Below are 15,994 nucleotides of genomic sequence, written 5' to 3'. Positions count from 1 at the left end.
GTAAAAAAAATTCATTTCAGTAGGCCTTTAAATGTGTTATAAACCTAGTCTATTTTGGCCACTTATTTTTTATCCCGGTATATTTATCTTCCTCCCTATAGCGGCCACTAATAATACATAAATACAGTATAATAAACAATAAAATAATCTACAATGATGCATATTGTTGATTGAGTCTTACCCCTAAATTTGTGTTGCGTTGCGGCTGTGCTGCGTGTTTGCTCCATGTTAATACTACAATCACCAGCTGCATGCAGAGCAGCGTTGGCTCCGCAAGACAGCTGAAGTGAAGTCATTGCGGTGAAATTGTGAATATTCTTGTGAGACAATTGGTGTGTTGTTTTTGTTGCCTGTTTCAACAGCTTTTAGCAAACTTAGTCAATAAATGATATCCAAACATATTAGTGACAGTTGCACTGAAGAGTTGTCCGGCAATGAATCATTAGTCAATGATTGGTCTCCTGCAGGGGGAAGCACCACTCTGGGACGGATGAGCGGGGCAATGAGGGATCAGCTATCCAGGAAAAATGCTACGCCCCTCGCTTCATGCAGCTCCCTCAAGACCTCACTGTGGAGGAGGGACGCTTCTGCAGGATTGACTTCAAGGTGAGACACACTGGAAGCATCACTTTTCAAATATGTTCATTTGTGTTTAGGAGATTTTCTTAGTAAAAGAAGAGTCAAAAGTTTTTCTCTACATTAGGTTGGTGGACTCCCAACCCCAGACGTCTGCTGGTACCTGGATGGTAAAGCCATCCGTCCAGATGACTACCATAAGATGCTGGTGTGTGAGAAAGGAATGCATTCATTCATCATTGAGATCGTCACAGTGCACCATGCTGGCGTGTACGAATGTGTGGCCAGGAACCGTGCTGGAGAAAGCAGATTCACCTTGAGGCTTGATGTTATAGGTAACATGTAATTACTTTCTCTAATACGTGTATGAAAATGTTGAGACAACTTTATAAAATGTATTTTTTTTCTATAGAAAAGACACCATGATTTCAGGACTTCTTCAGATTTGTTGTGGGAAATATACTGAAAATACAACTAATAATTGTATATCCTGCACCTTAGCAATGGTTTGTAACTCACACCTGTTTACAGTCATGCCTCTGTTGATCCTTTTAGCAAAGTTATTGTCAAGGGATATTCCACCAGATCAGCTCAACTGTATTATGGGTGTATTCAGAGTAAACCTCGAACACAACATCCTCGAAGTGCACACTAATTATTTCTATTTTTTAACTTTCTTTCTCGCATTAAATGATATGATTTACATTTATCCTGACGTTAATTGGCTTTAACCATTTTTACTGAAGTTAACTTTGCTCTCTATATATTATTACAATGTCTTATTGCAGCCAAAATAATGTTTTCATATGAAGTCATTTTGTGTTTTAGCCTGCCTGAACTTATAAAAGCTGAGAAGATCAACTCAACTCCTGAAGATTTTACTGAGTTTTATTTCACACTTTAACTTTTTACAGGTTAGATTGTTAACTTAAAACCATTAGAAGAAATACTATCCAATAACACTGTCTCAGCATTATTTAATGCTCAGGAAATAGCAACAGTGTATATTAAACAACAAATCATTACATAGCATTGGTGTCTGCAGTATTCTCAAGTTGGAATCAACTCAATTGTCTTCTAAACTCTAACTTTAATGTGATGGAAGGTTTATACAAATACAGGGTGACCAAAAACACATAACCCACAAATATTTGAATAAATCTGTTACCGGTATATACATTTATATTTTCTTTTTCAGTTGATATTGTGCAATAAATATTGGAATAATAATCTTACCCAAAATGTCTTGGTCAACCAATTGAGGCCTATTCCCCCAACAAATCCTACTTTATAGTGCAAGCAAATTTTCAGATGGTTCTTCATCAAAAAGCTGATTTTTTTTTTGACAGGGTTGTAAAGTCCAGAGACTTCAAAATCTCCATTGTAAAATCCCAAGGTAGAATGTGTCTGACAGGGTATCCGTGGGGTCTTAAATCCACCAATTTGAATTTAAGGCTTTAAAGTGTCTAAACTACTGCTAAAATATAAAAGGTCTCAAATATGATTTCGAAAGGTTTTTAAAATCTACATTACTTTCATTTAAAACACGCATTCAATTTGCTTTTAAATGTTTTGATTCTTGAGGATGCTATAACATGTATAAAATGGAACTAAAGTAGGCTACCTTTGCTGCCCGGTCAGAAGTTGTCACTCACCACCTAGTTTGCTCTGCGCGCGCAGCGCTGTGTTGTTACAGCTTAGCATAACAGTGGAGAAAACTAAACGAAAGCCTACAGCAAAGACGCATTATATGCATAAGATGGGTAAGTGCAAGTTTAACGATTTATGGCTCCAGAACGATCAATTTAATGCATGCTTACAGCCGGTGGATGGAAATGTCTAAAGTGTTTAGGACCCGGATGTGGAGTCATCGAGGAGGGAAGTGTTTGTAGACATTGTGGTGAGAGTGAATGGATTGATAATGTAAAAGTCAAAGATCCGGGATAAATCTTAAAAGCTGCTGAAACGCCACAATCACTTGCACAACTATAAAATGATTAACTTAACTTGAACACGAACATACACATTAGCACCAGCATGTTGTTAATTTTCAATAGTTATAACAGCTTTATTTACATAACTCGTCCCGTGTCCCAAACAGCCGAATAGCGTTGCAAATAATAGCGTCCATTAAAAGTAAACTAATGATTCTGAATGATTAGTTCCAGTTTAGACAAAGATGTCGATGTTGTGGTTGTCATCACTCTTCACAAGAAGGAAATATAGTATCTAGTCAACAACAGCTGCAGTTGCTCTTTCTGAGGGTACTGCCCCCTACTGTTTTGGAAGAGAATTACAATTTTGGCGCAATTCCTCACGGAAGAACCATAAATCAAACAAGACGCCATCAGAAGTGACGCAGCTACGTGACGGGAGAGTATACACCAGGCTTTAAGGAGTGTTATGTCGGTAAAGTGGTGCCAATTGCCAAAGGATATTAATATGAGATGTTTACTAGTGAAATCATACTAACGTATCGTAAGCACACGCTAATTTCTCCGTAGTAATACTGTATTCATAGCAGTGAATCTATTTGAAACATCATTATTATTTATATTATGTATTCCAATAATTCCAGGTCAGTTTTTTTAATCTTTTCTCCAACTTTATACAGCAACTGACATTAAAAACTATAAAGGTTGTCTGTTTAGTGTTTACACTTAGTTTATTGTGGGGTCAGGAAAACAAGGAAGATTTGCGATTGTCATGCTTAAAACGAACATAGTCCTTGTTTATTAGCAATATGTTTTCCAAAAAGTCACAAAAAAACAGGTAAAAGCATAGACATTTTTTTATCCACATTATTCACAAGCTATTATAATCACATTTTTCTCTTTAGACAATCGCTCTTTTGTTTTTCAGAACTTTGTGCAGATACAGTAGTTGTATATGTTTACTCAATTCTGACAGCTGCAAAAACACTGCAAAAGTTAACCATTTAGCTTTAGCAGAGATGCTAACTTCTTTCACAGACTTATATTGTGCTTTCCTCTACCAATGCTGACATGCTGGTTGTTACATGAAAACACTTGATATGAAGCACACTGCACTTTTTGCAAGAAAACACGTCTATGGCAAATCTGAAAATTGGCTGTTATGTTTGCTAATATTTTTTTCAACTAGTTTACATTAGAAAGTCTTCTGGTGTGTAGTTAATTTACCATTTGTTTTCCAATGTGAAAGAGCAGTGAATTAATTTGTATACTTGCACTTCATTCTGGCCCCTCTGATTTTCCTTTGTCTTTGTACTTTTTTGTCTACAGGTATATGTATATGAAATGGTCTTAAATTATATTCACTATGATCTTAAAAAGTCTTAAATTTGACTTGTTGAAACCTGCAGAGACCCTGAACCAAGTAGCTGACAATTTTTTTCCCTCCAATGCCGCAACGGCCATATAGAGCATCTTTGGGAACAGACATGACTATTAAGCAAAGTGACCAAGATAACTGGAAGTTTGGGGAATGATCGTACAAAGATTTTCTTGAAATTTGCTGGACCTTTTTAGGATTTAATAACATTTTAATGGGTTCTGTTTTCTGGGTCACCCTGTTGCAATAGAAGCATCATCATACAAACTGATAACTATCAGTGCTATCATATTGTCAACATTAATAATATATTGTCAAATACAAGTACGTCTAAAAAAAATTGAATATCATAAACAAGTTCATACATTGCATCCGGAAAGTATTCACAGGGCTTCACTTTTTTCAACATTTTGTTATGTTAGACTTATTCCAAAATGGAATAAATTCATTTTTGTCTTCAAAATTCAACACACACTACTCCATAATGACAATGTCAAATGTTGTTTTTTAAAGAAATGTATTAAAAATAAAAAACTAAGATCACATGTACAAAAATATTCACAGCCTTTGCTCAATACTTTGTTGATGCACCTTTGGCAGCATATACAGTCTCAAGTCTTTTTGAATAAGATGCCACAAGCTTGGCACACCTATCTTTGGTTAGTTTCGCCCATTCCTCTTTGCAGCACCTCTCAAGCTCCATCAGGTTGGATGGGATGCAGCCATTTTAAAATCTCTACAGAGATATTCAATCCGATTCAAGTCTGGGCTCTGGTTGGGCCAATTAAGGACATTCACAGAGTTGTCCCGAAGCGATTCCTGTGATATCTTAGCTGTGAGCTTAGGGTCGTTGTCCTGCTGGAGGATGAGCCGTTGCCCCAGTCTGAGTTCAAGAGCGCTCTGGAGCAGGTTTTCATCCATGATGTTCCTGTACATTGCTGCATTCATCTTTCCCTCTAGACTTGTCTCCCAGTTACTGCTGCTGAAAAACATCCCCACAGCATGATGCTGCCACCAGTGCTTCACTGTAGGGATGGTATTGACCTGGTGATGAGCGGTGCCTGGCTTCCTCCAAACATGACACCTGGCATTCACACCAAAGACTTAAAACGTCTCATCAGACCAGAGAATTATGTTTCTCATGGTTTAAGTATTTTAAGTGAATTTTGGAAAACTAGCGTATGAGGCTTCCGTCTGGCCACTCTACCATACAGGCCTGATTGGTGGATTGCTGCTGAGATGATTGTCCTTCTGGAAGGTTCTCCTCTCTCCACAGAGGAATGCTTTAGCTGTCACAGAGTGACTATTGGGTTCTTGGTTACCTCCATGACTATGGCCCTTCTGTCCTAATCGCTCAGTTTAGACGGCCTGCCAGCTCTTAAGAGTCCTGGTGGTTCCAAATGTCTTCCATTTCGGAATGATTGAGGCCACTGTTCATTTAGACCTTCAAGGCCGCAAATATTTTTCTGTACACTTCTCCAGATTTGTGCCTCGAGACAATCCTGTCCTGGAGGTCTACAGACAATTCCTTTTAACTTCAGTCTTGGTTTGTGTTCTTATATGGAGGTGTTTGCCTTTCCTAACCACGTCCAACCAACTGAATTTACCGGCTGCAGGAACATCTCAAGGATGATCAGTTGAAGCAGGCTGACCCTGAGCTCACTTTTGAGCTTCATTGCAAAGGCTCTAAATATTTAGTTTTTATTTTGTATTTTTAATACATTTTCTAAAAACTCTAAAAACATTTACATTGTCATTATGGGGTATTGTGGGTAGAATGTTTTAGGTAAGGCTGTAACATGACAAAATATGGAAAAGGTGAAGCTGTATATTTGTCACTCATTTCAGAAAGTGAAACATAGATATTGTGAAATATTCCAACGGTTGATGACTATCTTGGAGATCATGAAAAGGCATAGTAAAAAAAAAGATTACATTTTTGAAAGTCTGGTGTATTCAGGTAAGTAACTCAAAACCTTGCAAATGTTTATTGAGCTTTTCAATGGTCTCTGAGTGCGGGTCAGTAGGTTACACAATCCTTGGAAAGATTGCTGATTGACAGATGTCTAGAAGACTGTCATTGACAACTTCCTAAGGGTAAGCCACAAAAGGTAATTGCTGAAGAATGTGTTGTATTCAAGCATATTCAGTGAAGGTTAAGTGGAAGAGAAAGGCTCAGCAGCAAAAAAGGATAACAGCAGTCTTGAGGATTGTCAAGCAGAATTCATTCAAGAATGTGTTGGAGCTTCACAAGAAGTGGACTGAGGCTGGAGTCCGCGCATCAACAAGCACTGCACACAAATATCCTACTTTTTAGCTACAACTGTCATATTTCTCATTTCAAGCCACAACGTCTGAAGCGTCTTAGACAAAAAGAACTAGACTGTTGCTCAGTGGTTCAATGCCCCTTTCGGAATAAAGTAAATGTTTAATATCATTTGGAAATCTAAGGTCTCAGAGTCTGAAGGAAGAGTAGAAAAGTGCAGTATCCATGATTCTTGAAGTGCAGTGTGAAGATGTCATCTACTGGTGTTGCTTCACCGTGTTTCTCAAGTCGACAAAGCTACCGAGACATTTTACAGCTTCATACTTTCTGCTGTCAAGCTTTATTTTTCATTTGTCAGCATCACACCTGCCCCTGGTTCAACGACAATGTTCTTACTGTGCTTGATTGTTCCAGCCTGAATTTAACCCAATAAATAATCTATATTGCGGAGGAGCCCGAAGTATTTTACCCAAAGAGCATTTTGTTGGCTCGCAAAATGTAGTATTGATAATGACTTCTTTCAAGCTCAGAATCATTGATGACTAATAAGTAGCCGGTTAAAGGGGGTTTATTTACATTCAGAGTACCGTATTTTCTGGTATATAAGCCACACCCACTAAATTTTTTAAGAAAAGTATTTTTATCGTATATAAGCTGCACCGGAACATACGCCACAGATGCACTATATTGCCAAAAGTATTTGGCCACCCATCCATGCAAATGATCAGAATCAGGTGTCCTAATCACAGGTGTATAAAATCAAGCACTTAGGCATTTTAGAATGTTTCTACAAACGTGTGAAAGAATGCTCAAGGGATTTCCAGCGTGGAACTGTCATAGGATGCCACCTGTGCAACAAATCCAGTCGTAAAATGTCCTCGTTCCTAAATATTCCAAAGTCAACTGTCTGCTTTGCTTTATTATAAGAAAATGGAAGAGTTTGGGAACAACAGCAACTCAGCCACGAAGTGGTAGGCCATGTAAACTGACAGAGTGGTCAGCGGATGCTGAAGCGCATAGTGCAAAGACTTTCTGCACAGTCAGTTGGTACAGAGCTCCAAACTTCATGTGACCTTCCAATTAGCCCACGTACTGTACGCAGACAGCTTCATGGAATGGGTTTCCATGGCCGAACAGCTGCATATAAGCCATACATCAAGTCCAATGCAAAGCGTCGGATGCAGTGGTGTAAAGCATGTCGCCACGGGACTTTAGAGCAGTGGAGGCGAGTTCTCTGGAGTGATGAATCACGCTTTTCCATCTGGCAATCTGATGGACCAGTCTGGGTTTGGAGGTTACCAGGAGAACGGTACATTTCGGACTGCATTGTGCCGAGTGTGAAATTTGGTGGAGGAGGAATTCTGGTGTCGGGTGTTTTTTCAGGAGTTGTGTGTGGCCCCTTATTTCCAGTGAAAGGAACTTTGAATGTTCCAGGATACCAAAACATTTTGGACAATTCCATGCTCCCAACCTTGTGGGAACAGTTTGGAGCGGGCCCCTTCCTCTTCCAACATGACTGTACACCGGTGCACAAAGAAAGGTCCATAAAGACATCGATGACAGAGTCTGGTGTGGATGAACTTGACTGGCCTGCACAGAGTCCTGACCTTAACCCGATAGAACAACTTTGGGATGAATTAGAACGGAGACTGAAATCTAGGCCTTCTCGACCAACATCAGTGTGTGACCTCACCAATGCGCTTTTGGAAGAATGGTTGAAAATTCCTATAAACACACTCCGCAACCTTGTGGACAGCCTTCCCAGAAGAGTTGAAGCTGTAATAGCTGCAAAAGGTGGACCCACATCATATTGAACCCTATGGGTTAGGAATGGGATGACACTTCAAGTTCATATGTGAGTCAAGGCAGGTGGCCAAATATTTTTGGCAATATAGTGTATATACTGGAATGTTGTGAATTGAGATATTTACATGAATAGAGTTTGTAAATGTGTATTTGCATACCTAATTGTAAATTAGGCAGTACAACAGCTATTCTAACAAAACCAAAAAGTCATTGTAGTCTTTATTAATGGGTTATGAGATGAGTAAGATGTTCTCCTTTTTATTAAGGTTCAAGATGTTTATCAGGATTCTTCTTCCTTGTACTTTGTGAACACATTGAGTTTGAACAGTTTCCTAATGTGGATCATTTCAGTACATGGTTTGATTTTGTTGCTTAATACATTCCATGATTTAGCCTTTAGTGAGGGGAAAAATCCATGTATTAGCTGCACCTTTGTATAAGCCGCAGGGTTCAAAGCTTGGGGAAAAAGTTTCAACTAAAAGTCTGAAAAATACGGTGTTTATTTCACCCTTAAAATCGCTGTTTGGCCAATTTCCATTTTCACTTTGGCCCTTATAGGCAAAACTTTTGGACACACCTGCCATTCAGTATGGTCAAGAGGAAGACGATGGACACCACACCCAACAACTGTATTGATGCAATAATTTGAGCAAAAGGAGGCCCAACCAAGTATTGATCGCACATACATGGACATACTTTTCACAAGCATGGTATTTCTTTTTAGACTATCCTACTTTTGTCCATCTAATTTTATATATAGACACTCATTTTTTGGTATATATAAATTCAATTAAAATTGCAAGAATTGCAATATTTCTCTGTACAATGCATATATCATAAGTTTCACTTTCTGAAATGACAAAATAATCCAAAATTTCCATTTTTCAGATGTCCGTGTAGAACCTTGCAAATAAAATTAAACTTGAAGCAATGTCTATAAAGATGTGAAATTTAGCTATTTCTTCGCCTCTTTTGCAGCCCAGGAGGCTCTGCGTCCTCCCACCTTTGTTCAAAAGATGTCCAACTCCAGAGCTCTTGAGGGCGACACTGTGAGATTAGAATGTAAAGTAGATGCTTCTCCCCCTCCACAACTCTTCTGGAAGAAGGATACAGACATGCTGCGCATTGACCCAAATAGAATGAGGTGAGCCACAGTGTTGCACTCTAATAAATCTGTTTTTAAAATGTCTTTTTGCATGCATATTTGCTCTTTGGAACGTGCAACCTTGTCTCTTGTGCAGTCTCTACCAGGATGGATCGGGCCGACAGTGCTTGTTGATAGACCGAGTGACCAAGTCAGATGCTGGCTGGTACACACTGTCTGCCATCAATGATGCGGGCATGTCCACATGCAACGCCAGGCTAGATATAAGCTGTGAGTTATTGGTATTATCATCATTCAACTACATGTCACAGACGGCGTGGCGAAGTTGGTAGAGTGGCCGTGCCAGCAATCGGAGGGTTGCTGGTTACTGGGGTTCAATCCCCACCTTCTACCATCCTAGTCACGTCCGTTGTGTCCTTGGGCAAGACACTTCACCCTTGCTCCTGATGGCTGCTGGTTAGCGCCTTGCATGACAGCTCCCGCCATCAGTGTGTGAATGGGTAAATGTGGAAATACTGTCAAAGCGCTTTGAGTACCTTGAAGGTAGAAAAGCGCTATACAAGTATAACCCATTTATCATTTATACGCAAAGTGAATGCATTGTTTTATGCTTTAATCTATCGCCTGATTTGCACATTTTTGCAATGAAATAACTTTTATTTGCAGTGTTTTGAGGAAGTGTGCGTATTGTCTTCCCAGCATGCATTGTGTTTGTGTGGCTCGCACAGTGGGTGAGAAAGTGGTTCGAGTTGATGACCCTCCTTTCCTTTTGTGTGTGGGCAAAATGAGATTACCGTATTTTTCGGACTATAAGTCGCAGTTGTTTTCATAGTTTGGCCGGGGGTGCGACTTATACTCAGGAGCGACTTATGTGTGAAATTATTAACACATTACCGTAAAATATCAAATATTATTTAGCTCATTCACATAAGAGACTAGACGTATAAGATTTCATCGGATTTAGCGATTAGGAGTGACAGATTGTTTGGTAAACGTATAGCATGTTCTATATGTTATAGTTATTTGAATGACTCTTACCATGATATGTTACGTTAACATACCAGGCACATTCTCAGTTGGTTATTTATGCATCATATAACGTACACTTATTCAGCCTGTTGTTCACTATTCTTTATTCATTTTAAATTGCCTTTCAAATGTCTATTCTTGGTGTTGGGTTTTATCAAATAAATTTCCCCCAAAAATGTGACTTATACTCCAGTGCGACTTATGTTTTTTTTCCTTCTTTATTATGCATTTTCGGCCGGTGCGATTTATACTCCGAAAAATACGGTAGTACACTAAAAAAACCCTCTGAGAGCATAGACCTCCAAATAGTAAAGAATCCTTTTTCACCAAGTCATACTTGCCAACCCTCCCGTTTTTAGCGGGAGAATCCCGGTATTCAGCGCCTCTCCCGACAACCTCCCGGCAGAGATTTTCTCCCGACAAACTCCCGGTATTCAGCCGGAGCTGGAGGCCACGCCCCCTCCAGCTCAATGCGGACCTGAGACTGAGTGGGGACAGCCTGTTCTCACGTCCGCTTTCCCACAATATAAACAGCTTGCCTAACGAATTCAAACGAATGGAAACAAGAATGTCAGTTCATCCAGGACAGTTCGGGGAAGGTGTATGTTGCTTGTAAATATGTAGAACAGACTTCTCCATTGAACACGGTGGCCGAAATGATATACTCATCATGAACGGAGAAGTTAAACAGGACAATACTGCCATCTAATGGATATTCAAGTAATTCAAGTATTTCTTTTATGTAAATAAAATAAATAAATATATATATGTATATATATATATATATATATATATATATATATATATATATATATATATATATATATATATATATATATAGCTAGAATTCACTGAAAGTCAAGTATTTCATATATATATATATATATATATATATATATATATATATATATATATATATATATATATATATATATATATATATATATATATATACACAGTGGGGCAAAAAAGTATTCACAATCAATGGGTGGCTGACTAAATACTTTTTTGCCCCACTGTATATATATGAAATACTCGAGTTGGTGAATTCTAGCTGTAAATAACCCCCAAAATCTCAAAACATTATTTTATTTCTGACGTGTGACACCTCGTAAGTTCATTGAGAGCCGGACCAGAGATTGTTCCATGTGTCCCAACGTTGGTGAAAGACAAATCACGCGAGCAAAAACCTGCTTGATCATGACAATCTTGTGTGTGAGACCTGCTAAGACTCGGTTTTAAGAGAAAATACTAAAAACGAGAGAAATTAACTATATCACTATTAACTATATTGACCTGCTCAGTGGCCTTGTGGTTAGAGTGTCCGCCCTGAGACTGGAAGGTCGTGAGTTCAAACCCCGGCCGAGTCATACCAAAGACTATAAAAATGGACCCATTACCTCCCTGCTTGGCACTCAGCATCAAGGGTTGGGATTGGGGGTTAAATCACCAAAATGATTCCCAAGCGTGGCCACCACTGCCGCTCACTGCTCCCCTCACCTCCCAGGGGGTGAACAAGGGGATGGGTCAAATGCAGAGGGTAATTTCACCACACATAGTGTGTGTGTGACAATCATTGGTACTTTAACTTTATATGGAGAAACTCATGATTTTTAAGCTAGAGATAAGTATTTTATTCTGAAAACAAGCATTGTTCAATTTGCAAATCTTAAATTAAGCATCCTCCAAATTGTGCAGAATTTTCTATTTGGGGGAAAAACTAAATTTCTCTATTGAATTATTTTCTTTTTTCCCTTTTTAACCTTCCTCTTGTGTTAGCTTTCTGTTACCATCTCTTATGTTAACGGGTCGGTTTTGATCCACGTCTTAAATCAGCTGTAAAATACACTAAAAACAATTATCTATCATCCAATTTGTTTCTCATCTCTTGGTTACCTTGTTAGGCTTCCTTATCCATGAAAATATTGGTTTTAATATTTTTGGTGTGGGCCATTGGGCCTTTTTTTTGTCAGTATACCCCTCAATTTCAATTTAAAAAATGGTAAAATTAACCTCAAGAGAATCGTATAAATAAATAAAAGGCTGTTGTGTTACCTGACTATTACTGAGGGGTATTAGAACACATCTCTTAAATACATTTGTTTTATTTATTTTTTCATTTTAATAATTTTAACTATAGTAACATCTATGGTGTTACGGGTCAATTTTGACCCATACATATTTACTTCAAGAAAAAGGCTAAAAAGTTTTTTTTTTCCAGCAACAGAACTTTAAGACAAACACAAAATGAAAAGCAGAACAAGTCATAACACCAAATATAGATTTGCAAGGTCAAACAAACAACAACTAATCAAGCAAATGAAGTTAAGTTAAAGTTAAAGTACCAATGATTGTCACACACACACTAGGTGTGGTGAAATTTGTCCTCTGCATTTGACCCATCCCCTTGTTCACCCCCTGGGAGGTGAGAGGAGCAGTGGGCAGCAGTGGTGCCGTGCCCGGGAATCATTTTTGGTGATTTAACCCCCAATTCCAACCTTTGATGCTGAGTGCCAAGCAGGGAGATAATGGGTCCCATTTTTATAGTCTTTGGTATGACCTCATCAGACTCATCAGATGTGTCTGTGTCTTCTGGATGATACTCCACATTGTCTTCCACCTCAGAAACCTGTTCATCCGTATCACTATGCTGCTTTGTGTCCTCTCCCTCATTTTCACCAAAAATATTATCAAGAACTTCTATCACTGTAAATCTTTTTTTCATTTTTGCATGCTGCAAATTGGAGATGTGCACTCTGCAAGTCACCAACTCTATACTGAATGGACCTCACATGTCTGGACATTCCCGTTTTTGTTTGTTTTTGTGCTGGATAACAAGGTAAAATGAGAATCCCCGAAAGCTCACATGATTGGGAGAGGAGCTGGCTGTCAGTGTGTTCAGTTTTGGCTCTAATTATTGTTTTATAATCTTATTTTTATAACTGGGTCGAAACCGACCCTAACAACACCAAGGTCATAATTTCAACCAGAGCATTTTATAATTTAGTGAAAAAAACAAAAACTGTTTTATTTTGTTGAAATAGAGGTTCCTGACAGAGTCAAAAAGCCTTGATGCAAAAAAATAAATGTATGTGGTTCTTTTATGCATTTAAAAACTAAAACGGGTCGGTGCCGACCCTAACACAAGACGAAGGTTAAAGCAGAATAGGAAAACAACGCTCAAATTAAGATTAGCCAATGACTAAAACTAAGGAAATAGCTTTTAAAACGAGGGACATTTCTAGAAATAACATTTTAAATATTGGAAGGTGGCAAATTATTTGTGGTGTTTAGAGGAAGGGGAGTGTCTCTGGAAGTGACTTTAGACCAGTTTAAGCAAGTTTGTTCAGTTTGTGTCTTGTTGTGTGTGTTGTCTGCAGCATTTCTCACAGTGAATATGTGCATGCACAGAAAACACACTTTTATGTGTTGAGCTATGATTGCAAAGTCGTGTTCATCAAGAAGAGCTATTGTGTACTAAAAGAGTGTCCGCCCTGAGATCGGTAGGTTGTGAGTTCAAACCCCGGCCGAGTCATACCAAAGACTATAAAAATGGGACCCACTACCTCCCTGCTTGGCACTCAGCATCAAGGGTTGGAATTTGGGGGTCTAATCACCAAAAATGAATCCCAGGCGTGGCCACCGCTGCTGCTCACTGCTCCCCTCACCTCAAGGGTGATGGGTCAAATGCAGAGAATTATTTCGCCACACCTAGTGTGTGTGTGTGTGACAATCATTGGTACTTTAACTTTAAATACAGGAAGCATGATTGTACTGCTGCATGGAGCCTTATTGTGTTTGTTCTCTTCAGTCACCTGCATGCAGAGTTGTCTAATTCCTCATCATTTTCAAGTGGTGGCTTTTTTTTTTTTTTTAGACAGTCCCAAAGTATCTAATCCGTCCTCGTACCCCTGCCAGGCCGCGCAAGCACGCCCATGAAAACCGCCCCCCCTGGCTCCAAGTCGCTGAAGCTGCTGTCGTCCGTGAGCCTGGTGCCCGCCATGACAGCGGAGCGCCCCGCCCAGCACACTGCGCCGCTGTACGAGAGCGAGGAGCTGTAGATCTGAACTCGGTTTGGAAGTGTCAGAAGTGGGCCAGACCGGATCATGTGACCGCCAAAGCACACATGCAGTGATCTACAGTATCAGCACATTATTACTCTTTCTGTTTTTAATCGCACTCATGCATCATGTCGTCCATCTGTTGCTGTTGGTCACGTATGAATGCAGCTCATGTTGGCATCTCCCAGCCCTATGGGCATTTGCATTTATTAATAGATGTTCAGTGGCAGGCAAGCTCACAGCTTACTAAAAATATCCAGCTGCAGTCCAGGAAACATTTCCTCATCAATCAGCGTCTTTGTTTGGATCAGTGGTCGTCAAACTTTGGTACGTGTACGCCAAAGAATCACTTGATTAAATTACAGTGTTTTATTTTCCTATATTCAAACACAGTGTTACTGTTCAAACTGTGTGTATTGTTACGGTGGCCAAAAATGTTAAATTAGCTTGTTAAATAAAAACCTCTGCCTTGTGTTTTATGAATACTTAGGCCTACTACGCTACTGCATTTGAATGTTGGTCACTAAGGTGGTACTCGGAGAGCCACTGGTTTGGATTAAGGATTATTCACAATTCATCCACATTTTAGAATGTTTGATGGCGGCATCCGAAATCTGGATTGTGAACTTTCTCTCCAGTGGTTCTCATGCTTTTTTTCTTCTTTTTTTTACCAAGTACCACCTTAGAAAACTCTTGGCTATCCAAGTACCACTGTAATGACCAACATTACAATACAATAGGGTAGTAGGCCTAAGTAATAATTAAAAACAAGACTAGTTTTATTCAACTATATTTTATCATTTGGCCAGTTTGAAGAGTAACTGTAATTATTTGGTGTACCGCTAGATGGAGCCAGCATACCACTACAGCTTGACGATTACTGGTCTACTCAAAAAGTATTGGGAATGTTGTGTGAAATTTTAGGGTGAAGTGAAAATCCGGTCAATTGGTAAATGTTTTACTACTTTTTGCACAACTTTTTTTCTAGCAAAAAACTGAATGCCAAATTCCCCCAAAATTTAAGATTTGAAGGAATAATAGAAGTTGTGGTTCAATTAGAATTTGTATTTTCAATCCGCTTCATCATGCTGTTCACATTTCGACATGAAACCAAGACCACATGAATTGATGAACAGACAGGGTGTTGACAGGAAAGTGGCCCCTGAGCTTTGAGGGCCAGTGTGAGTCACCAGCAGGTTGCTACAGAGACTGGAAGAGCATGAAAATGTATTGGTTGATTCATCAATCACACTTCCTGTAACTTATGTTGTTACATTTCTTGTTAGAGAACAGCAAGTTGTGCGGAAAGTACTGAAATGGTTACAACTGCATTCAAATGATTTAGGTTTACCTGCAAAGGTTATTATGGATTTTAAGTTCATACTGAAATTTCACCCAAGAGGCAGATATCTCTAACTTGTTTGGAGGTAGTGTAGGAACTACTGAACTTTACTCCCGCCACCATTATTAATTTGCAGTCACTGGAACTGTAAGTAACTTTTATTACATTTTACCTCAAATGTAATAGAACATGAAGGCCCTAACAATCCTTGCGAATTGTATTCAGCATAATGTTTGTTTTTAAAGTTCATTCATGCCATGATAAAGTGTTTTATGTGAATAAATATATTTATTGGAAGTTAGGAGTATCTGTTGAGGCATCAAGTTGCCTATAATTTAAAAGTGACGATCAGACCCTGTAATCCTACAAGTGTTAAAAGCATCTGGTTTGCTCAGAGTGCCAAAGTAGTTCTAATATCAAGTGCAGGTAGAAGTGTGTTTTGTTGTGTAAATTGTTGGGGATGAATGAGGAATAAAGTAACAACTTGGTTTCAACGC

General features: G+C 38.9%; 1 protein-coding gene across 3 annotated transcripts in view; it reads left to right on the top strand.

Annotated features, from left to right (window-relative positions):
* The window catches only part of myot (myotilin), a 68,888-nt gene extending 52,901 nt beyond the window's left edge, over positions 1-15,987 (top strand). The window contains exons 14-18 of one of the 3 annotated variants that reach the window (XM_062045406.1): positions 468-606; positions 704-911; positions 8,939-9,104; positions 9,202-9,335; positions 14,013-15,987. In XM_062045406.1, the coding sequence (XP_061901390.1) occupies positions 468-606; positions 704-911; positions 8,939-9,104; positions 9,202-9,335; positions 14,013-14,155 (790 nt within the window). In that variant the 3' untranslated portion in view covers positions 14,156-15,987. Of the gene's footprint in view, positions 1-467; positions 607-703; positions 912-988; positions 1,494-8,938; positions 9,105-9,201; positions 9,336-14,012 lie in introns of those variants that run through there. The other 2 variants (XR_009825944.1, XM_062045407.1) reach the window with 2 other exon arrangements.
* Positions 15,988-15,994: the final 7 nt, after the last annotated feature.

This window comes from Entelurus aequoreus, linkage group LG04, assembly GCF_033978785.1.
Source record: "Entelurus aequoreus isolate RoL-2023_Sb linkage group LG04, RoL_Eaeq_v1.1, whole genome shotgun sequence".
Lineage (NCBI taxonomy): Eukaryota > Metazoa > Chordata > Actinopteri > Syngnathiformes > Syngnathidae > Entelurus > Entelurus aequoreus.
Note: the sequence above shows the minus strand (reverse complement) of the source record. Positions and strands in the feature narration are given on the sequence as shown.